This window comes from Saccoglossus kowalevskii, chromosome 5 (assembly GCF_978046115.1).
Source record: "Saccoglossus kowalevskii chromosome 5, keSacKowa6.1, whole genome shotgun sequence".
In the NCBI taxonomy this organism is placed as follows: Eukaryota; Metazoa; Hemichordata; class Enteropneusta; family Harrimaniidae; genus Saccoglossus; species Saccoglossus kowalevskii.
In genome coordinates this window covers 893,898-918,765 of record NC_140645.1, presented here as the reverse complement: position 1 = coordinate 918,765, position 24,868 = coordinate 893,898, and the positions used below count along the sequence as shown (strand labels likewise).

General features: G+C 37.7%; 1 protein-coding gene across 3 annotated transcripts in view; it reads left to right on the top strand.

Moving 5' to 3' along the window:
- Positions 1–24,868, top strand: part of LOC102805844 (glycerol kinase-like) — a 119,066-nt gene that overhangs the window by 53,864 nt on the left and 40,334 nt on the right. For all 3 annotated transcript variants that reach the window (XM_085499032.1, XM_085499030.1, XM_085499031.1), the window contains exons 10-11: positions 10,191–10,287; positions 18,568–18,652. In XM_085499032.1, the coding sequence (XP_085355158.1) occupies positions 10,191–10,287; positions 18,568–18,652 (182 nt within the window). The remainder of the gene's footprint in view (positions 1–10,190; positions 10,288–18,567; positions 18,653–24,868) is intronic.

The following is a 24,868-nucleotide window of genomic DNA, read 5'->3' as shown; positions in this document are numbered from 1 at the left end:
TTACAGTAGTTTCCACCAAACCTCGAACGTTGACTTTGTATAAAATGTTAACACACTACTAAAGTTGTTTTGTAACATTGCGAGTAAATGTTTACAAGTTGCTCCAGATATTATCAAAGTTGCGGTAAAATCAAAGACTTGTTTATATTGGGAATATAACGATAACCAATCGACACAAAGATCGTGATTTTACCCGGGATAGTCTCAAACTGAATGCTGAGGGCAAAGTTTCAGAAGACGTACCTAGACTTTATGTTATGCTAATTATGCAGTCCGAAAACGGTCTGTCCGTGTGTGTGCGTCTGTGCGTCCGTGCGGACCTGTATTTTAGAAATGCCTGGACCAATCACAATCAAACTTCACACGTACATCATGCATGATATTAAACATATGCGATGTAATGTCCACTATACTAGTACACATTTATATTCATGTAATTGTTATTTGTGAAGTGCGCCCTCACAGGCAATATGTAGGACAGTGTTTACAATATGGCTGCCATGTTCATGCAGTGAATAAATGAAGCTCAAGTTTGTGTTCCCACCATTGTATTAATTTCTGTCTCACGATTTTACATGCATGTCAATTTGTTTCACGATCTGATTCAAGATGGCCGAATGGCGGCCATTTTTGTGCTAAAAATCATCAAAATCAAGCATTTCTCGGCTGTTTACAGATATTCAAACTTGGTATATACGTTAGACATTATGGGACCTTGATGCAAATAATTTTATTTTTCAGATCAGATTCGAAATGCAGCCATTCAAAATGCAGCCATTCTGGCGGCCATTTTGTTTTAATGAATGGGCTTCTAGAGGCATATCTCCGACTTGTTTTGACTGATTATATTCAAATTTTTAATATTCATTATACATGTCATAGACAAATGGATATATTGGTTTGACAATCCTATTAAAAATGGCCAAATGGTGGTCATTTTTGTGCTAAAAAATCATCAAATATCAAGCATTTCTGGATGGATTTCGCTCAAACTTGGTACATACATTAGACATTAGGGGTTCCTGATGTACATCATTTTATTTTTCAGATTGGATTCAAAATGGATGACTGGCGGCCATTTTGTTTCAATGATTGGGCTTCTAGAGCCATATCTCTTTTAAATTTATAATTTTTCCAAGATGCGGCAAACCCTGCTCATGACCGGAGATGTCGTCTTCGTTGATAACTTGCCAATTCACCATAATCGTGGTGGTGAACTGTTTAGCTGATTTTTCAAAAGATGGATATTCAATTCATTCATATATTTGGGCGTGTGCGCGGGTGTGGGGTGGGTATTTGGGTGGGTGGGTTGGCGTGGCTGACTTTGTTTTGGCTTTAAGTGAACTACGTACAGTTCATGAAAGTATTTCGCCCAGAGTTCGCAAAACTGTATACCCTGCAAAATTTGAATCCTTTGTTTTATAACGAGACATTGGACGCAAAAATAAAAACCATAATTGTTATTCAATAAGTTAAAAAACTCGATCTCCATTGATGTCGGCTTCTACAACTTCGGACAAGTAAGATTTTATTTGCAAGTATTGTATTTGTTTGACAAATTGTACAGTACGGTCATTAAATAACAATCGATTGATCGATTTTGTTTCCACAGTCTTACTATTCCTGCAGATATTCTTCAATTTTTATAGGTGCCATGGATTTACATAACTACATCTTGACTCGTGTTAAACTCAAACCATGCCTGCATGTCAACCGTCACCTTATACATGGTTACTCGAAGAATACAGTAGACATTTTTTGCTCTCCACCATGTCTTTTTATTTTTCAGATTGGATTCAAAATAGCTGACTGGCGGCCATTTTGTTTTAATGATTGGGCTTCTCGAGCCATATCTCTTAAATCCTTTGACTGATTATATTCAAATTTTATATATTCGTTATACATCATGTTATATATATATATATATATATATATATATATATATATATATATATGTATTCAAAATGGCTGATTTTGAATGCTGTTCCAGAGCAATATCTCTCAATATGAACAAGTACTTGTTTGACGATCAGATACAGATGTCAATCATTTTAATGTTAAAAAAATCATATTCCTGACATGGTTATATTCCAGCTATATTACTATGAACATAACTATATATCTTAAATTTGATAACTAACGGGGACTGTGCCATGCATGGCTTGTTTCACATAAGTTGTGTCAGTGCCGTATTTGATTTCACATGTTTGGTCCGATCTTGTTTATGGTGGACAATATTACTACGCGTATGTATTAAAAATTTTATATGGCAGTGTGATCCACCGTATTTTTTCAATGGACGTTCTATAAATTTCTGATTGTATTTATTCTTCTTTTAACATCATAAAAATCAAAAATGATACACTTGTACATAAAACAATAGTTAATGAACTGTAAATGCGGGCGGTTGCGCTGTCAGGTGAGCAAGCAAGAAGATATTTCCGGATTTGTGCGATCAAAAAAAAAAACGGGAATTGTCCGTTCGAATTGAACAAAGAGAGTGAAAAAAAAGCAATGGAAATCCAGAAGCGGGCAGGAGGTTGGGCGAAATGAGTACTGTATGTAGACAACTGACCCACAAGACCAGGATGGACTGACTGGTTGTCGTTGCATTTGATGAGACTATCTAGTATGTATATATAAAGATATACAACATACTAGTATTTCTATTATTGAGTCACAATTGTCAATAATATTGCCAATTTGGTGTTTTCTCCTTGTGTAAACTATATGCATGACATAACCCGTTAATGTGCATCTTGCCAATTTGGTGTTTGCCATTTGTTAGGTTCAGCTGAACGTTGTGCCGGAGTTTCAGGTACGGGGGACATTTTCCTAACTTTGCGAAACACCTCCATTTGGTCACTGCTGGAAGAGTCGTCTTCATGAGTATTTCTATAAATGTGAGTTTTCAATTTTGCTGCCTGCATAAGTTTAGGAAACTGCACAGCATCATTCATATTTTGCCTGAGAATCTTACTATCCAAAGCAATTTTCAACAATCGTATATCCGCAAGTAATTTACCTTGTCCATGAGGGCCAATGTATAGATGCTCTGAACTTGTGTTTCAAGTAGTAAGCATTACATTTCAATGAAACTTGGTACATAGATACTCAAGGACTATGCAGAGATTGATTGTTTTTGAATAATTATTTGTGCATATTAATTACCTAATTTGCATAATTAGTTAATTTTCAGCTTTTCCACATATCTCAAGTACTAATCATCACATTTCAATGAAACTTGGTGCATAGATCCTTTAGGACTATCCAGAGACCTGATTAGTTTTAGGGAAAATAATTGTGCATATTAATTACCTAATTTGCATAATTAATTAATTTTCACCTTTCACACTGATTTCTCAAGTACTAATCATTACATTTCAATGAAACTTTGTACATGGATGCTGTAGGACAATAGACAGACCTGGATAATTGTGGGTTAAAATCTGTACATATTAATTACTAATTTGCATAATTAACCACTTTTAAGCTATCACACTGATATCTAAAGTACTAATTATTCCATTTCAATGAAACTTAGTACAAAGATGCTCTAGGACAATGTACAAACATGATTAGTTTGGGGTTAAATACTGTTTATATTATTTCCCTAATTAGCATAATAATTCATAATTTTTTGGGGTTCTAATCACATTTCAATAAAACTTGGTACATAGATGGTCTATTACATTGCGCAGGCCTCATTAGTTTTACACTCAAATCTGTTCATATCGGTTTGTCATATTAATTTTCTGATTTGCATTATTAGTTTTCAGCTTTTCCATCACTATCTCAATCAAGTACAAGTAATTTTGAATTATATTTAATGAGTCTCCAATACTCACAGCACATGGGAGTTCTTTCTAAGCTTTCTTTGATTTTCTGTTGTAAAGAAAAATAAATTATAAAGCCGTCATGATTGCAAACTGGCCTTATAAAACAACATCAAAATACGACTGCAAATCTTTATTTTCCTCCACAGAAACATCAGTGTAACTTAATTTAGGTTGTTTGTAGTTCTGTCAATGGATGTAGAAAAGTCGTGTCACGGGTCAACCTGTTCGTAAAATCTTCGTAACTCATTTGATGAAAATCGTCTTCTCTAATAAATACAGGTACTATTCTAGCTTCAGAGTAGCAAATAAACTCCATTTTGAACAGGTATTCTGCCAGATTTTTAGATTGATACTGGCAAAATAAAATGCTTCTTTTAGCATTTACCAACCACGTGTTCTAGTCGTCTCTTTTGGATTTGGTGTGGCTACAGTGAAGACCGCTGTCTGGTTTATAATATAAACAACTCTTTGATTTTTACCGCAACTTTGATATCTGGAGCAACTTGTAAATATTTACTAGCAATGTTACAAAACAACTTTACAAGTGTGTTAACATTTTATACAAAGTCAACATTCAAGGTTTGGTGGAAACGACTGTAATAATGGTGTCGCATACGACTTATTTACCACTGTATTATCCTCGTGGAGCGGGCACATGGTGGCAAAGCATAAAGGAAACACACATACACACAGTTGGCTTAATATCAAATGAACACCAGTTCAAGTTTATTCAATTACTTATATTGGTTCTTAATTTATGCATACAATTCATTCAGGTGGGAATGCCATTCATATGTAAACTAGATCACTACATTTCCCTTCACCTTAGAATAAGACTTGTAAATCTGAAATATACATGACATTTGATACTCAATTTTCTTAATGCGATACATTAACGTTATACACAAATTACATATATATTTTTTTTTATTTCATTTTATAATATTTATTTATTTTAAATTTATAGATTATTATATTCAAAACATACATTTAAATACAATTCCATGATACATAGTCATTTGAATTCAATAGTATAAATAATCAGGTTTAACATTGGGTTTCCTACTTCTCCCAGACCTTCTAAGTACGATTGGTTCTTCTTCAGTGTGTGTGTCTACTTGTGGTGTGGAATCGGTGTTTTGTTGCGTACTTAATGCGTGTGGTGATTGTGAAATGTCTTTCTGTGCAGGCGTAAAATTAGCTTTACAATCGGCCATTTCTCGCAGAATTCTTTCAATTTCAAGATCTTCATCAAACTCATTTATATTAATATTACTATTATCACAACCATGGTAAGTTTTCAAATGCGATTTATCACACGTTATATTTTTACCTTGTTTATTTGTCGTGCTTCCTTTCACATTATCAATTTCAAATATTTCTTTCCTATAACGTGGTTCATATTTTGTTCGTCTTGTGTTTCTGACTAATACTCTCTCTCCTTCTTTGAACTTTGTGAATTTAACTCTGCTGTGGCAACGTTTGTTTTTTAGCATGCTTTTATTATGCATTCGTCTTTCCTCGTTTTCGATACTAAATTTATCAGAATCTCGCAGTTCGAAATCAGGTAATTTTACTTTGATTTGGCGACCAAACATTAATTCAGCTGGTGTTTTGCCAGTTGACGGGCGAGAGGTAGCACGATAATTCATCAACATTTTAAGCATTTCAAATTTCCAATCTTTCCTCTCGATAAGAGAACATCGAATGACTTTGCCAAGATTTTTCATAAAATTCTCAGCCAAACTATTAGCTCTTGCAAACTATGGTGTTTGAAACCAGAACGTCGAGCATATAATTTAAACTCCCAGGAATTGTATGGAGGCCCATTATCACTTTTTAAATTTGCCGGGTATCCGTAGGACGTGAACATTTTTTCCAGCTTTGGTACAACTTCCGCCGTACTTGTAGAAATTGTTATTTCTACTTCTGGAAATCAAGAATATTCATCATTTACCACCACCAAATATTGGCCTGATTGTAAAGGACCGTACATATCTGTTGCCAGATGTGACCACACTAATTTCGGTAATGGTGTCGGTTTTAGTGGTTCACTGACTTTCATGTCTACATTTAATTGGCACGCGTGACAATTGGCTACAGCGTTTTCAACTAACTAGTCCATTGCCAGGAACAACACTTTCTCTCGCATCAACGCTTTCGTTTTTGAAGCGCCTTAATGACCTTCGTGCGCCGTACAAATCATTTGAGTTTGGAGTGAAGACAGTACAACGATTCGCGAACCTCTAAGTAAAATTCCGTCGGAAAAGCATAGTTCGTGTTTAAGTTGTTTAAATATACGAACCCTCTCACCGTTTACGCTTACCAGGATTTTATGCCAATTATTAGTTTCCAAACAATTTATAACAAACATTAGAGTTGGATCGTTGTTTGTAGCAAATTTAATTTCACCCAAACTAATTGCACGAGGTTTTGTATTTTCTTGTACGAATGAAACATATTCGTCAGACCCTTTGTCAGTAGAACAAGTTTGACGTAGAGGGTGCCGGGACATATAATCACTAGGATTGTTAACTCTGGGTCTGTACATCGTTCAACACGACTCGACATTTTATGTAATTCTTTGCAGTTAAAGATATTTATAAGCGGTTTATGATCACTTTCAACAACGAATTCTGGAGAACCATCAAGATACAAACGATGGTGATTCATTCCCCAGTAAATGGCTAACGCTTCTCTTTCGAGTTGACTGTAACGTTTTTCAGTTTCCGAAAGGGATTTGCTGGCACAGCTAATTAAGGTGTCGCCTTGCCTTAATATTGCACCCAAACCGACAGGGCTTGCGTCGACGGTAAGTGTTGTAGGTTTGCTCACGTCAAAATAACCAAGTGATATGTCAGAACACAATGCATTTTTGATGGAGTTGAAGGAATTCATTTGAGACTCTCCCCAAATGAATGGAACGCCCTTTTTCGTGAGATGTCTTATTGGTTCACTCAATGTACTGAATTGTGGTACCATCATTGACGGAAGTCCTAAAATGCCCAAAAATGACCTAACTATAGAAATATTCTCAGGATAATTCAATTCGCGAATGGCTTTAATGCGTTTTTCATCGCATCGCATACCATGTTTGTTAAACAAGAATCCAAAAAATGTAATCTCTGGTACCGAAAATTTAAACTTTGACAAATTTAGTGTCGGATTATTACTGGCAAGACAAGACAAACACTTTCTCAAAGCCGCATCGTGTGCTTGTTGATCTTGGCCATGAACAATAATATCGTCAGAGATGCTCTCAACACCTGCCATATCTTGCAACAGCAAGGACATCTGATTTTGACATGCCTCAGCGCCTGCATTGATACCAAATGGCAAACGTTTATATCTCCTCAGACCTATATGTGTACTAATTGTTGTCAAATTTCGAGATTCCTCATCAAGCTCAAACTGTAAATAATGCTTAATATTTGCATCCAACTTACTGAATACAGTTGCGCCATTTAATTTCGCATGTATTTCCTGAACAGTGGGTGTTACGTGGCGCTCTCTTTGTATGGCTTTATTGACGGCTCGGTAATCGCCACATATTCGAACATTTTCAGTGCCAGCTTTCGGAACCACCACTATTGGGCTTATCCATGGGGTTGGACCTTCAACCCTTTCTAAAATATCGGCCTTTTCCAAAGAATCTATTTCCGTCTCTACCTTTTTTCGCAAGTGATATGGAATACGTCGATGACTCTGGCGTACAGGATTTATTTTGGGATTGATATGTAACTTTACTTTCTTACCGTTAAATTTTCCTACTCCTTTAAATACATCGGCGTGATTATTTATGATTTCTTTGACAGAGGAAGGACCATCTGGAATACTTAAATTAGATGTTATTTCAGTTACATGTGTGGAAAGTGTACGTGTCTTGGTGTTTTTAACATTACTCTCATAATGAGGATGTACTTGTATGAAACCAAGTTGAGTTGCTGAAGAATATCCTAAAAGGAACGAATCATCAGTATTAACCACAATAAATTTCAAGTTTTGATCATCATTCTGCAAATTCAATTTGGCTTCAACAGTACCTAAAACATCAACCTTCTTTTGTTTACCATATGCAAATACATTTCTGTGTATTGGCATTAAAGTAACCGACTCGCTAATAGTATCAAAATCTTGACGATTCAAAATATTACATGTCGCACCAGAATCTAGCATCAAACGAATTAATTTGTTATTTATAGACAGCTCAGCAAATGGATGTTTTCCTCCGTAATTCTTACAAATGTGAATATTGAACAAGTATTCAGCACTAGTATCAGAATCTTGCTCATTTACATGTTTAACTTCTGAATTCACACATGATCTAAATTTACCACTTGATCGATTCTTATTGCGTAATTTGCGACAACATGAAATAAAGTGTCCAATTTCATGACAATAATGACATTCTTTGTCTTTTGCTGGACACAAATTTGTATGTGGGTACCACAGTTAAAACATGTTCGATTTGGATTAGTTCCAGACTTGAAGTTTCGATCTTCCCTTGAATGATTGTCACGACCAGAACGTTGGTTACGTCTTTTCACCCATGAAGATGAATTGTGACTTTGAGTCTGCTTTAACGGCTTGGAGTAATGGGAAACTTCATTCACAGAGTTTGTAGTCTGCACGTCAAATTCTATTCTATGAGCTTCTCTTTCAGACACTTCTAAACTTTGAGCGAAAATGATGATTTTCTCTAGGGTCATTTCTTCCAAAAGCGCATGTCTACGAACTTTCCCGTTTTTTCCTCCTTGTATAATTTGATGTTTTATCTCATTGTCTCTCGTTGTTTGGTCACCATAGCCACAATTTACAACCAGTTTGCGAAGACGGGTAACAAAATTGTCAATTGTTTCTCCGTCATGTCGTACAGTACGCCTAAATTGAAAAATTTCATACTCTGGATTCTTTTTCGGCAAAAAATAATCTTCAAAAGCTTTAACAATTTTCTTGTAAGCGTTGTCATACTGTTCTTCAGTAGGCATCATTAAAGTTTCATAAATTTCAAACAAGTCGTCGCCACCTCTGTCTAAAAGCATAGCTTTTTTACGCTCCGCATCTGTAATATCCCAGGCCACACAACTATTTTCAAAACGGGCTAGCCAACGTTTCCATCATGGAGCTAATGTACCAGAATCTCCATGCACGTCAATGGGACCAATTTGTGAAAAAACGAAACCAGTCTGAGCAGCCATGATAGCTAGAAGTTCAACTTCACATTAAATATCAGACTTTCATTGAAATAGCGTTGTCAAACAACATGTATCTTTAGATTGACTCACGGGTCCATCGGGTTGGGATCCTCGTCGCCAGTGTACTATCCTCGTGGAGCGGGCACATGGTGGCGGGCACATGGTGGCAAAGCATAAAGGAAACACACGTACACACAGTTGGCTGAATATCAAATGAACACCAGTTCAAGTTTATTCAATTACTTATATAGGTTCTTAATTTATGCATACAATTCATTCAGGTGGGAATGCCATTCATATGTAAACTAGATCACTACAACCACTTCCGTGTCACTGAGAATGTTTTGAACCGTACTGTGTCTGGGTGGAATATTCTATATTTTTTAGAAACTGGTTGAATAGGTAATAGAACACTGTAGGAGGCAATAGAAGGTAATGGAACATTCTAGAAATTGGTAGTAAGTTCCAGACTTATGTATGCTGATGTAATGGTCTATTTATAGACAGTGGGGGTATATATAGGGGAGTTGTTCAGCACTGAGATCAGATCGGAGATCTCGTTGAATTGTATTGGAGTTTAAGTATCTAGTTATTGGAGTAGTGGAGTTTTACCGCGTTATTGTACTTGATGTTTGCAGAGTATAATAATACCAGTACCAGTTGAAACCTCATCTGTTGGCTCCGTGTTCGTGTTTTATCATCGCTGCCAGGGAAGTCTTTCTGTTACTGTTGCCATTTTGGTATTTGAACCATCACATCTGTACTATACCAATTACGGTAATATTACGTTGCGTGTGACAAATGGCAAATTTATTTATTTGTATCAATCATTCATGTTACAAGCCAACAATATCTGTGAATTTATCAACAAGTCATTACTCATACCATGCATGGAATCTTGCAACTTGTCATTCTTGAAATTGAGGATAAATACAAGCGTACACCATTTTTTATTAAGGGTATAGTATACACTGTTTTTGTGACTCTAATTTATAACATTTTCTGGCTCTCACTGGCACCGGCATGATTTCGTACACTCCCCTCAATTGAATTCTTTAATTTAATTGGAGCAAAAAATCCACTGCCTATGTAAACTCATGTACTTACACATTCAACCAACTAATTGTCCATTCATATACATTTTTTTTTATCACAGAGACATTAGCAGCTACAGTGGAAAGCACACATGGTACTTATTTTGTTCCTGCATTTTCCGGTTTATATGCTCCATATTGGCAGAGTGATGCTAGAGGGTATGTGTAATAACTTTTATGATGTGAAGCTACAAGGAGCTACATACAGTGTCACATTCACTACATTCAATTACCCACTATAGACTCCGGTCAGTCAAAATGACTATTTTGAACTGTAGGCATTAATCTGCGATTCAGTCAATGACAGGGAAACAAATCTAGGTAAGGAGAAGCCCCATGACCTCAAAATTTCCCTCACGTCACGAACCACGTGACCGATGCAATGAGGCATTTTTTCTCACTGTTTTAGTGCCCGTTCGGACGTTTTGCCCTGTGTGCGTCCGTGCACCCGTGATCACCTGTATTTCGAACATGCATGGACCGACTTCACTCGTACATAACACATTATATGAGACATATGCACATGCATTTATTTCATGATCCAATTAACGATAGCCGAATAGCGGCCATTTTAAGGCCGAAAATGCATCAAAATCGCACATTTTCACCATTCCGGACCCGGATCTCAGTTATGCATGGACAGATTTTGTTCAAATTTGGTACATACATTAAACATAATAAGACCTTGATGCACATCATTTTTTTGGGGGGATCGGGTTTGAAATGGCTGACTGGTGGCCATTTTTTTGTAAATAATTCAGTTCTGGATCCGTATCTGAGACATGTCTGGATTGATCGAGTTCAAACTTTACGCACACAAGGTACATCATGTCACAAATATGTATGTGCATTTGTTTCATGATCTCATTAACGATAGCCAAATGGCGGCCGCTTTAAGGCCAAAAATGCATTGAAATCGCACATTTTCACCATTCCGGATCTCAGTTATGCATGGACGGTTTTTGTTCAAATTTGGTACATACATTAAACATAATAGGACCTTGATGCACGTCATTTTTTTTTCGGATCAAGTTCGAAATGGCCGACTGGCGGCCATTTTGTTTTAAAGAATTCAGTTCTGGATCCGTATCTGAGACATGCCTGGATTGATCGAGTTCAAACTTCACACACACAAGGTACATCATGTCACAAATAGATATGTGCATTTGTTGCATGATCCGCTGAACAATAGCGGAATGATGGCCATTTTAAGGCCCAAAATGCATCAAAATCACTTATTTTCACAATTCCGGAACCGGATCTCAGTCATGCATGGATGGATTTTGTTCAGATTTAGTACAATGTGTTGTACATATGCAGGTGCATTTCGGATCAGACCACTGAAAGTGTCTGAGATTTTGGTCATGATCTGCTTTGAATGTACAAAATGTATATGTCACTCAAATATGAACTGAACGGGGACGTGTCATTGACAATGACTTGTTTTTCTCTGCATTCGGTGTGGATCGATGAAAACGGTGTGCTTCAGTCTTCAAGATTTGTTTTTCCTGTAGGGGTTTTTGCTCTGGCTTGATGCTTCAATTAGGTGACTGGTAGGGTGAGTCTTTCTTATTTTTTACCCCTGTGTCGCCTTTTTTGTGTGTATATATTTACAACAAAGGTTGTCGTTGGTTCTCTTTGTGTCAGCTTTCAACTGTAATTCAGTTTCCTCATGCATGTATTGTTCATTTTTACCAATGTGTTTTTAGAAATGGATAGGAGAAAGGGTAAACACGCGAGAAGCTCCTCTCCCCCCTGTTTTATCGCTTCAAACATCGAGGTGGTTGTGTAGCAGTTGCAGTAAGGAATTACCAGCTTGAAACCCACATACAAAATGCTATGTGTTTAGACTGTGTTCAGGGTTTTGCCGAAAAAATATTTGTAACAACTGGGATTCCGAGGCCTGCGTAGCATTCCAGGGCTGCGTGCAAATTGCTGAGACTGACAGCGTCGCTTGGGTTCGTAGCAGTCGCTAGAAAGTCCTCCCACTCGTCTACCAGTGCCTTGTGTACCACGGCAATCAGTGAAAGGCCCGACAGTGAAGGTCACAAGATTTCGCAGGCCCCTTCTAATCGGAGGGCTTACTCACAAGTCTGCTTCTGCAGGTGGTGGTTTGCCTGATCATACCAGCAACGGTGAGGCTGTGCCCCTAAAGGTATTTACTCCAATGGAACCTGTTGCGGGTCCCTCTGTGGATCAGGCCTCTGGGTTTGGAGGGGACCAAGCAGGGCAGGGATTTGTACATTGACATGTCCGCTTGCGATGAGGGGAATGGGCATAGGTTTTGGACTCTCACCAAACATATCGACTTCTACAGGCCCCACGAGGGTCTCACCTCGGCAGAGGAGAGATCACCCCCGATGTAGGCGGCCGAACCCACACATCTGTCGCATTGATTGCGCCGTTGTATTCAGGCTCGGAGGCAGTGTGTAACCGATTCCTGGACTCTCCAGGTTACATAGTTACAAGATCCCGCTGCATTATCCACCCCTTCTGGCATCAGCCTCCATTCGGGGCACTACCAGGGGATCCCTGCAAAGCGGAAGTAATTCGACCGGAGGTAGTCAGTTCGCTCACAAAGGGCTCTATACACAGGATAGAGGACCCAGCTTTAAGTCCAGGCTTTTACTTGCAAGTGCTGGTGGTTCAAAGACTACAGGTGGCTGCGCCCCGTTCTGGACTTAAGCAGATTAAATCAGTATGTGCTTCCTGGAAACAGCAAGCACCGTATTACTCCCCGTGCTCTGTTTCTACTGGTTAGCCTGCTAGATTTGAGCGATGCTTACCTACACATACTGATACACCCAATGAGTCAGCGACTCCCTCAATCTGCCCAGTTGGCCCAAGTACAGTGTGCAGCCCTTCGGGTTTTGCATGGCTCCATACATATTCACCAGAGTTGTGGAAACAGGTGGTGCTACTGCTGTGCATTACTACACATCAACCGGTACCTATACGACTGGTTGCTACACAACAAAAGCAAGGGGTGGTTAGTTGAACAGTAAGGCTAACGCATGATTTACTACACCAGTTGGGCTGGTCCCATCATCGGCCAACACAACAGTTGGTCTTCCTGGGCATGGAGTTCGACACGAAGGGGGGCTTGGTACGGTCATTGCAGGCCCGTTGCCTAAGCTACCTAGCCGAACCCCTAGTCAGCCTGTCCCTCCGAGAACTGATGTGGATCATCGGAATTATGACCTCGGTTCGCAAGGGTACTAGTAGTTCCCCCAGGCCGCGTTATGCAGGCGGCAGGCGTCCGATACAGCCCACTTTGTCACAACACCAGGCTCACTTACGAGAACTGGAGAGGCGAGTAACACTCTCGGACCACACAAGGGATGCTTTGTCCTGGTGGTCGGCAATGGCCAACCTCAGGCAGGAGTCCCCTCGGACCCACTCGCCACGGCTATCACTCTGGTAACGGATGCCTCCCCACAGGTTGGGGAGCGCACCTATTGGACGAACAAGCCCAATGAATATGGCCCCTGCATTGGGTTCAGGACTGCCATATCAACTAGCTCAAACTGAAAGAATTGCACTTAGCACTGATGCATTTTCTACCCATAGTTCGAGACCACTGAGTCTTGCTTTGCACGAACAACACAGCGGTGGTCTCCTACAGCAACAAGGAAGGGGGACAAGATACCCATCATTGTCAATCCTAGTGGAGCAAATTCTCCAGTCAAGCGGATGCACTCTCGCGGCAGCTCAGTCTCTAGAATGCAGAGTGACAGTCTCCAGACTTTCGTTGGTGGGACGGTCCAAGGTAAGACCTATTCACCACACCCCGGAATGCCAAGCCATCGACATGCACGACACTCCTGCCGACTTGGACGTGTAAGCCTTACCTTCCTTCCAACTATTCACTGGGTACTGGAGAAACTTTCACAAGAGTGCACCTGCACTTTGACATGGGTGGCGTCCAACGGGCCAAGTAAGGTCTGGTTTTCACCACTGTTGGAAATGTTAGCAGCAAGCACATGTTTATGTGTTATGGCCAGGGTAAGCAGGACAGACCAGCCTCCCCAACTTTCATTGCCAGGTGGATCACTGTGACCAGGTTCAAGCTTTTTAACTGTTTGGGTTCCTCGCGCAGAGTTTACGCGGACACCAAGAACGAGCGCATGAGGTTCGCTCGATTGCTAACTCCTTAGCTTTTGCGTCAGGTGCCTTTTTCGAACATGTGCTGAGGGCAAGCTTCTGGAGAACACAAAATGTCTTTACCACTTCTACCTAAGAGATACCCAATCCATTGGGGAGGGTCTTGTCATATTGGGTCAGGCTTTGGTTACTGACCCAGCCAGGATGACCTCAGGGATCCCTGCGCATAGGAGATAGAGTATTCTCTGCTAGCGATTTGTATGCTAGCTACATTCATTATGGTGTCATGTGAAATGTACATGGCTACTTTCAGTACAGTACCACATGAAATGTACAGAGCTACATTCGGTATGGTACTACATGAATTGCACAGAGCCACATTTAGTATGGTGTCATGTGAAATGTACAGAGCTACTTTCAGTATAGTACCACATGAAATTCAGTTACATTTAGTGTGATGACACATAAAATGCAGAGCTACACTCAGTATGGTGTCACATGAAATGCACAGCCACATTCATTATGGTAACATGAAATTCACAGCTACATTCAGTATTGTGCCACGTGAAATGTACTGAGCTACATTCAGTATTGTGCCACGTGAAATGTACTGAGCTACATTCAGTATGGTGCTACATGAAATGTACTGAGCTACATTCAGTATTGTGCCACGTGAAATGTACTGAGCTACATTCAGTGTGACGACACATAAAATGCAGAGCTACGCTCAGTGTAGTGTCACATGAAATTATGCAGAGCTACATTGTACATTCAGTATGGTACCACATGAAATGTACAGAGCTACATTCAGTATGGTGTCATGTGAAATGTACAGAGCTACATTCAGTATGGGGTCACATGAAATTCACAGAGCTACACAGTATGGTACCATATGAAATGTACTGAGCTACATTCAGTATTGTGCCACGTGAAATGTACTGAGCTACATTCAGTATGGTGCTACATGAAATGTACTGAGCTACATTCAGTATTGTGCCACGTGAAATGTACTGAGCTACATTCAGTATGGTGTCATGTGAAATGCACAGTACATTCAGTGTGACGACACATAAAATGCAGAGCTACGCTCAGTGTAGTGTCACATGAAATTATGCAGAGCTACATTGTACATTCAGTATGGTACCACATGAAATGTACAGAGCTACATTCAGTATGGTGTCATGTGAAATGTACAGAGCTACATTCAGTATGGTGTCACATGAAATTCACAGAGCTACACAGTATGGTACCATATGAAATGTACAGAGCTAAATTCAGTATGGTACCATATGAAATGTACAGAGCTACATTCAGTATGGTGTCATGTGAAATGTACAGAGCTACATTCAGTATGGTGTCATGTGAAATGTACAGAGCTACATTCAGTATGGTGTCACATGAAATGCACAGAGCTACATTCAGTATGGTACCACATGAAATGTACAGAGCTACATTCAGTATTGTGCCACATGAAATGTACTGAGCTACATTCAGTATGGTGTCATGTGAAATGTTACAGAGCTACATTCAGTATTGTGTCATGTGAAATGTTACAGAGCTACATTCAGTATGGTGTCATGTGAAATGCACAGTACATTCAGTGTGACGACACATAAAATGCAGAGCTTCGCTCAGTGTGGTGTCACATGAAATGCACAGAGCTACATTCAGTATGGTACTACATGAAATGTACAGAGCTACATTCAGTATGGTGTCACATGAAATTCACAGAGCTACATTCAGTATGGTGTCACATGAAATTCACAGAGCTACACTCAGTATGGTACCATATGAAATGTACAGAGCTACATTCAGTATGGTACCACATGAAATGTACAGAGCTACATTCAGTATTGTGCCACATGAAATGTACTGAGCTACATTCAGTATGGTGTCATGTGAAATGTTACAGAGCTACATTCAGTATGGTGTCATGTGAAATGTACAGAGCTACATTCAGTATGGTGTCACATGAAATTCACAGAGCTACACTCAGTATGGTACCATATGAAATGTACAGAGCTACATTCAGTGTGATGACACATAAAATGCAGAGCTTCGCTCAGTGTGGTGTCACATGAAATGCACAGAGCTACATTCAGTATGGTACCACATGAAATGTACTGAGCTACATTCAGTATGGTGTCATGTGAAGTGTTACAGAGCTACATTCAGTATTGTGCCACATGAAATGTACTGAGCTACATTCAGTATGGTGTCATGTGAAATGTACAGTACATTCAGTGTGACAACACATAAAATGCAGAGCTTCGCTCAGTGTGGTGTCACATGAAATTATGCAGAGCTACATTGTACATTCAGTATGGTACTACATGAAATGTACAGAGCTACATTCAGTATGGTACCATATGAAAGGTACAGAGCTACATTCAGTATGGTACCACATGAAATGTACAGAGCTACATTCAGTGTGATGACACATAAAATGCAGAGCTACATTCAGTATGGTGTCACATGAAATGCACAGAGCTACATTCAGTATGGTACCACATGAAATGTACAGAGCTACATTCAGTATTATGCCACATGAAATGTACTGAGCTACATTCAGTACGGTGTCATGTGAAATGTTACAGAGCTACATTCAGTATTGTGCCACATGAAATGTACTGAGCTACATTCAGTATGGTGTCATGTGAAATGTTACAGAGCTACATTCAGTATTGTGCCACATGAAATGTACTGAGCTACATTCAGTATTGTGTCATGTGAAATGTTACAGAGCTACATTCAGTATGGTGTCATGTGAAATGCACAGTACATTCAGTGTGACGACACATAAAATGCAGAGCTTCGCTCAGTGTGGTCACATGAAATGCACAGAGCTACATTCAGTATGGTACTACATGAAATGTACAGAGCTACATTCAGTATGGTGTCACATGAAATTCACAGAGCTACATTCAGTATGGTGTCACATGAAATTCACAGAGCTACACTCAGTATGGTACCATATGAAATGTACAGAGCTACATTCAGTATGGTACCACATGAAATGTACAGAGCTACATTCAGTATTGTGCCACATGAAATGTACTGAGCTACATTCAGTATGGTGTCATGTGAAATGTTACAGAGCTACATTCAGTATGGTGTCATGTGAAATGTACAGAGCTACATTCAGTATGGTGTCACATGAAATTCACACAGCTACACTCAGTATGGTACCATATGAAATGTACAGAGCTACATTCAGTGTGATGACACATAAAATGCAGAGCTACATTCAGTATGGTGTCACATGAAATGCACAGAGCTACATTCAGTATGGTACCACATGAAATGTACTGAGCTACATTCAGTATGGTGTCATGTGAAGTGTTACAGAGCTACATTCAGTATTGTGCCACATGAAATGTACTGAGCTACATTCAGTATGGTGTCATGTGAAATGTACAGTACATTCAGTGTGACAACACATAAAATGCAGAGCTTCGCTCAGTGTGGTGTCACATGAAATTATGCAGAGCTACATTGTACATTCAGTATGGTACTACATGAAATGTACAGAGCTACATTCAGTATGGTACCATATGAAAGGTACAGAGCTACATTCAGTATGGTACCACATGAAATGTACAGAGCTACATTCAGTGTGATGACACATAAAATGCAGAGCTACATTCAGTATGGTGTCACATGAAATGCACAGAGCTACATTCAGTATGGTACCACATGAAATGTACAGAGCTACATTCAGTATTATGCCACATGAAATGTACTGAGCTACATTCAGTACGGTGTCATGTGAAATGTTACAGAGCTACATTCAGTATTGTGCCACATGAAATGTACTGAGCTACATTCAGTATGGTGTCATGTGAAATGCACAGTACATTCAGTGTGACGACACAAAATGCAGAGCTTCGCTCAGTGTGGTGTCACATGAAATTATGCAGAGCTACATTGTACATTCAGTATGGTACTACATGAAATGTACAGAGCTACATTCAGTATGGTGTCATGTGAAATGTACAGAGCTACATTCACTATGGTACCATGTGAAATGTACAGAGCTACATTCAGTATGGTGCCACATGAAATGCACAGAGCTACATTCAGTATGATGTTGTGTGAAATGTACAGAGCTACATTCAGTATGGTACCACATGAAATGCACAGAGCTACATTCAGTATGGTGCCACATGAAATGCACAGAGCTACATTCAGTATGGTGCCACATACTGAAATGAGCGAACTAAAATGTCTCCTGCATTTCACATTGGAAACCCTGCCCATGAGCGAGGTATCTGCCAAATCCAGTAATTAAATTTTAAATATAAAACTAGAATTTTGCTTTTTTTTATCTAACAGTATTATATGTGGATTGACACAGTTTACCACTAAAGCACATATAGCAAGAGCAGCATTAGAAGCTGTTGCATTCCAAACAAGAGAGGTAGGTGTTTGACTTCCATATGTGAAATACATAAAAATGAATACAGTTCACCATATGTGTATGTTGCCACCATACAACTGTTTTTACCTTTCTTTAATTGAAAGCTTCACCACACAGCACTTCTTTCTAACCTTTCTTTCAATATTATTTTGATCATTAAGGAAATATTAAAAATGTTGACACTTATTTGGTAAATGTAAAAATATGGCTGTATGATACCAAAGATAAAGGTTTGAATATATACTTTGGTATGTTTGGTTTCATCCCTGAATATATACTTTGGTGTGTTGGTGTCATCCCTGAATATATACTTTGGTGTGTTGGTTTCATCTCTGAATATATACTTTGGTGTGTTGGTTTCATCCCTGAATATATACTTTGGTATGTTGGTTTCATCCCTGAATATATACTTTGGTGTGTTGGTTTCATCCCTGAATTTATACTTTGGTGTGTTGGTTTCATCCCTGAATATATACTTTAGTATGTTTGGTTTCATCTCTGAATATAAAGTTTGGTATGTTTGGTTTCATCCCTGAATATATACTTTGGTGTGTTGGTTTCAGCTTTGAATATATACTTTGGTATGTTTGGTTTCATCCCTGAATATATACTTTGGTGTGTTGGTTTCATCCCTGAATATATACTTTGGTGTGTTGGTTTCAGCCCTGAATAAATACTTTAGTATGTTTGGTTTCATCCCTGTATATATACTTTGGTATGTTGGTTTCATCCCTGAATATATACTTTGGTTTGTTGGTTTCATCCCTGAATATATACTTTGGTATGTTTGGTTTCATCCCTGAATATATACTTTGGTGTGTTTGGTTTCATCCCTGAATATATACTTTGGTATGTTTGGTTTCAGTCCTGAATATATACTTTGGTGTGTTGGTTTCATCCCTGAATATATACTTTGGTATGTTTGGTTTCAGCTCTGAATATATACTTTGGTATGTTTGGTTTCAGCCCTGAATATATTCTTTGGTATGTTTGGTTTCATCCCTGAATATATACTTTGGTGTGTTTGGTTTCAGCTCTGAATATATACTTTGGTGTGTTTGGTTTCATCCCTGAATATATACTTTGGTATGTTTGGTTTCATCCCTGAATATATACTTTGGTGTGTTGGTTTCAGCTCTGAATATATACTTTGGTGTGTTGGTTTCATCCCTGAATATATACTTTGGTATGTTTGGTTTCATCCCTGAATATATACTTTGGTGTGTTGGTTTCAGCTTTGAATATATACTTTGGTATGTTTGGTTTCATCTCTGAATATATACTTTGGTGTGTTTGGTTTCATCTCTGAATATATACTTTGGTGTGTTTGGTTTCATCTCTGAATATATACTTTGGTATGTTTGGTTTCATCTCTGAATATATTACTTTGGTATGTTTGGTTTCAGCTTTGAATATATACTTTGGTATGTTTGGTTTCAGCTTTGAATATATACTTTGGTGTGTTTGGTTTCATCTCTGAATATATACTTTGGTGTGTTGGTTTCATCCCTGAATATATACTTTGGTATGTTTGGTTTCAGCTTTGAATATATACTTTGGTGTGTTGGTTTCAGCTCTGAATATATACTTTGGTGTGTTGGTTTCATCCCTGAATATATACTTTGGTATGTTTGGTTTCAGCTCTGAATAAATACTTTGGTATGTTTGGTTTCATCCCTGAATATATACTTTGGTATGTTGGTTTCATCCCTGAATATATACTTTGGTATGTTGGTTTCATCCCTGAATATATACTTTGGTATGTTTGGTTTCAGCTTTGAATATATACTTTGGTATGTTTGGTTTCAGCTTTGAATATATACTTTGGTATGTTTGGTTTCAGCTCTGAATATATACTTTGGTATGTTTGGTTTCAGCTTTGAATATATACTTTGGTATGTTTGGTTTCAGCTTTGAATATATACTTTGGTATGTTTGGTTTCAGCTCTGAATATATACTTTGGTGTGTTGGTTTCAGCTCTGAATATATACTTTGGTGTGTTGGTTTCATCCCTGAATATATACTTTGGTATGTTTGGTTTCATCCCTGAATATATACTTTGGTATGTTTGGTTTTATCCCTGAATATATACTTTGGTATGTTTGGTTTCAGCTTTGAATATATACTTTGGTGTGTTGGTTTCATCCCTGAATATATACTTTGGTATGTTTGGTTTCATCCCTGAATATATACTTTGGTATGTTTGGTTTCATCCCTAAATATATACTTTGGTATGTTTGGTTTCATCCCTGAATATATACTTTGGTGTGTTGGTTTCATCTCTGAATATATACTTTGGTGTGTTGGTTTCATCCCTGAATATATACTTTGGTATGTTGGTTTCATCCCTGAATATATACTTTGGTGTGTTGGTTTCATCCCTGAATTTATACTTTGGTGTGTTGGTTTCATCCCTGAATATATACTTTAGTATGTTTGGTTTCATCTCTGAATATAAAGTTTGGTATGTTTGGTTTCATCCCTGAATATATACTTTGGTGTGTTGGTTTCAGCTTTGAATATATACTTTGGTATGTTTGGTTTCATCCCTGAATATATACTTTGGTGTGTTGGTTTCATCCCTGAATATATACTTTGGTGTGTTGGTTTCAGCCCTGAATAAATACTTTAGTATGTTTGGTTTCATCCCTGTATATATACTTTGGTATGTTGGTTTCATCCCTGAATATATACTTTGGTTTGTTGGTTTCATCCCTGAATATATACTTTGGTATGTTTGGTTTCATCCCTGAATATATACTTTGGTGTGTTTGGTTTCATCCCTGAATATATACTTTGGTATGTTTGGTTTCAGTCCTGAATATATACTTTGGTGTGTTGGTTTCATCCCTGAATATATACTTTGGTATGTTTGGTTTCAGCTCTGAATATATACTTTGGTATGTTTGGTTTCAGCCCTGAATATATTCTTTGGTATGTTTGGTTTCATCCCTGAATATATACTTTGGTGTGTTTGGTTTCAGCTCTGAATATATACTTTGGTGTGTTTGGTTTCATCCCTGAATATATACTTTGGTATGTTTGGTTTCATCCCTGAATATATACTTTGGTGTGTTGGTTTCAGCTCTGAATATATACTTTGGTGTGTTGGTTTCATCCCTGAATATATACTTTGGTATGTTTGGTTTCATCCCTGAATATATACTTTGGTGTGTTGGTTTCAGCTTTGAATATATACTTTGGTATGTTTGGTTTCATCTCTGAATATATACTTTGGTGTGTTTGGTTTCATCTCTGAATATATACTTTGGTGTGTTTGGTTTCATCTCTGAATATATACTTTGGTATGTTTGGTTTCATCTCTGAATATATTACTTTGGTATGTTTGGTTTCAGCTTTGAATATATACTTTGGTATGTTTGGTTTCAGCTTTGAATATATACTTTGGTGTGTTTGGTTTCATCTCTGAATATATACTTTGGTGTGTTGGTTTCATCCCTGAATATATACTTTGGTATGTTTGGTTTCAGCTTTGAATATATACTTTGGTGTGTTGGTTTCAGCTCTGAATATATACTTTGGTGTGTTGGTTTCATCCCTGAATATATACTTTGGTATGTTTGGTTTCAGCTCTGAATAAATACTTTGGTATGTTTGGTTTCATCCCTGAATATATACTTTGGTATGTTGGTTTCATCCCTGAATATATACTTTGGTATGTTGGTTTCATCCCTGAATATATACTTTGGTATGTTTGGTTTCAGCTTTGAATATATACTTTGGTATGTTTGGTTTCAGCTCTGAATATATACTTTGGTGTGTTGGTTTCAGCTCTGAATATATACTTTGGTGTGTTGGTTTCATCCCTGAATATATACTTTGGTATGTTTGGTTTCATCCCTGAATATATACTTTGGTATGTTTGGTTTTATCCCTGAATATATACTTTGGTATGTTTGGTTTCAGCTTTGAATATATACTTTGGTGTGTTGGTTTCATCCCTGAATATATACTTTGGTATGTTTGGTTTCATCCCTGAATATATACTTTGGTATGTTTGGTTTCATCCCTAAATATATACTTTGGTATGTTTGGTTTCATCCCTGAATATATACTTTGGTATGTTTGGTTTTATCCCTGAATATATACTTTGGTATGTTTGGTTTCAGCTTTGAATATATACTTTGGTGTGTTGGTTTCATCCCTGAATATATACTTTGGTATGTTTGGTTTCAGCCCTGAATATATTCTTTGGTGTGTTGGTTTCAGCTTTGAATATATACTTTGGTATGTTGGTTTCATCCCTGAATATATACTTTGGTGTGTTGGTTTCAGCTCTGAATATATACTTTGGTGTGTTGGTTTCAGCTCTGAATATATACTTTGGTATGTTTGGTTTCATCCCTGAATATATACTTTGGTGTGTTTGGTTTCAGCTTTGAATATATACTTTGGTATGTTTGGTTTCAGTCCTGAATATATACTTTGGTATGTTTGGTTTCATCCCTGAATATATACTTTGGTGTGTTGGTTTCAGCTCTGAATATATTCTTTGGTGTGTTGGTTTCAGCTTTGAATATATACTTTGGTATGTTTGGTTTCAGCTTTGAATATATACTTTGGTGTGTTGGTTTCATCCCTGAATATATACTTTGGTATGTTTGGTTTCAGCCCTGAATATATTCTTTGGTGTGTTGGTTTCAGCTTTGAATATATACTTTGGTATGTTGGTTTCATCCCTGAATATATACTTTGGTGTGTTGGTTTCAGCTCTGAATATATACTTTGGTATGTTTGGTTTCATCCCTGAATATATACTTTGGTATGTTTGGTTTCATCCCTGAATATATACTTAGGTGTGTTTGGTTTCAGCTTTGAATATATACTTTGGTATGTTTGGTTTCAGTCTTGAATATATACTTTGGTATGTTTGGTTTCATCCCTGAATATATACTTTGGTGTGTTGGTTTCAGCTCTGAATATATTCTTTGGTGTGTTGGTTTCAGCTTTGAATATATACTTTGGTGTGTTGGTTTCAGCTCTGAATATATACTTTGGTATGTTTGGTTTCATCCCTGAATATATACTTTGGTATGTTTGGTTTCATCCCTGAATCGATACTTTGGTATGTTTGGTTTCATCCCTAAATATATACTTTGGTGTGTTTGGTTTCATCCCTGAATATATACTTTGGTGTGTTGGTTTCAGCTCTGAATATATACTTTGGTATGTTTGGTTTCAGTCCTGAATATATACTTTGGTATGTTTGGTTTCATCCCTGAATATATACTTTGGTATGTTTGGTTTCATCCCTGAATATATACTTTGGTATGTTTGGTTTCAGTCCTGAATATATACTTTGGTGTGTTGGTTTCAGCTCTGAATATATTCTTTGGTGTGTTGGTTTCAGCTCTGAATATATACTTTGGTGTGTTGGTTTCAGCTCTGAATATATACTTTGGTATGTTTGGTTTCATCCCTGAATATATACTTTGGTATGTTTGGTTTCATCCCTGAATATATACTTTGGTATGTTTGGTTTCATCCCTAAATATATACTTTGGTGTGTTGGTTTCAGCTCTGAATATATACTTTGGTATGTTTGGTTTCAGCTCTGAATATATACTTTGGTGTGTTTGGTTTCATCCCTGAATATATACTTTGGTGTGTTTGGTTTCATCCCTGAATATATACTTTGGTGTGTTTGGTTTCATCCCTGAATATATACTTTGGTGTGTTTGGTTTCATCCCTGAATATATACTTTGGTATGTTTGGTTTCAGTCCTGAATATATACTTTGGTATGTTTGGTTTCAGCTTTGAATATATACTTTGGTGTGTTGGTTAAAGCTCTGAATATATACTTTGGTATGTTTGGTTTCATCCCTGAATATATACTTTGGTGTGTTTGGTTTCATCCCTGAATATATACTTTGGTGTGTTGGTTTCAGCTCTGAATATATACTTTGGTATGTTTGGTTTCAGTCCTGAATATATACTTTGGTATGTTTGGTTTCATTCCTGAATATATACTTTGGTGTGTTGGTTTCAGCTCTGAATATATACTTTGGTGTGTTGGTTTCATCCCTGAATATATACTTTGGTGTGTTGGTTTCAGCTCTGAATATATACTTTGGTGTGTTGGTTTCAGCTCTGAATATATACTTTGGTATGTTTGGTTTCATCCCTGAATATATACTTTGGTATGTTTGGTTTCATCCCTGAATATATACTTTGGTATGTTTGGTTTCATCC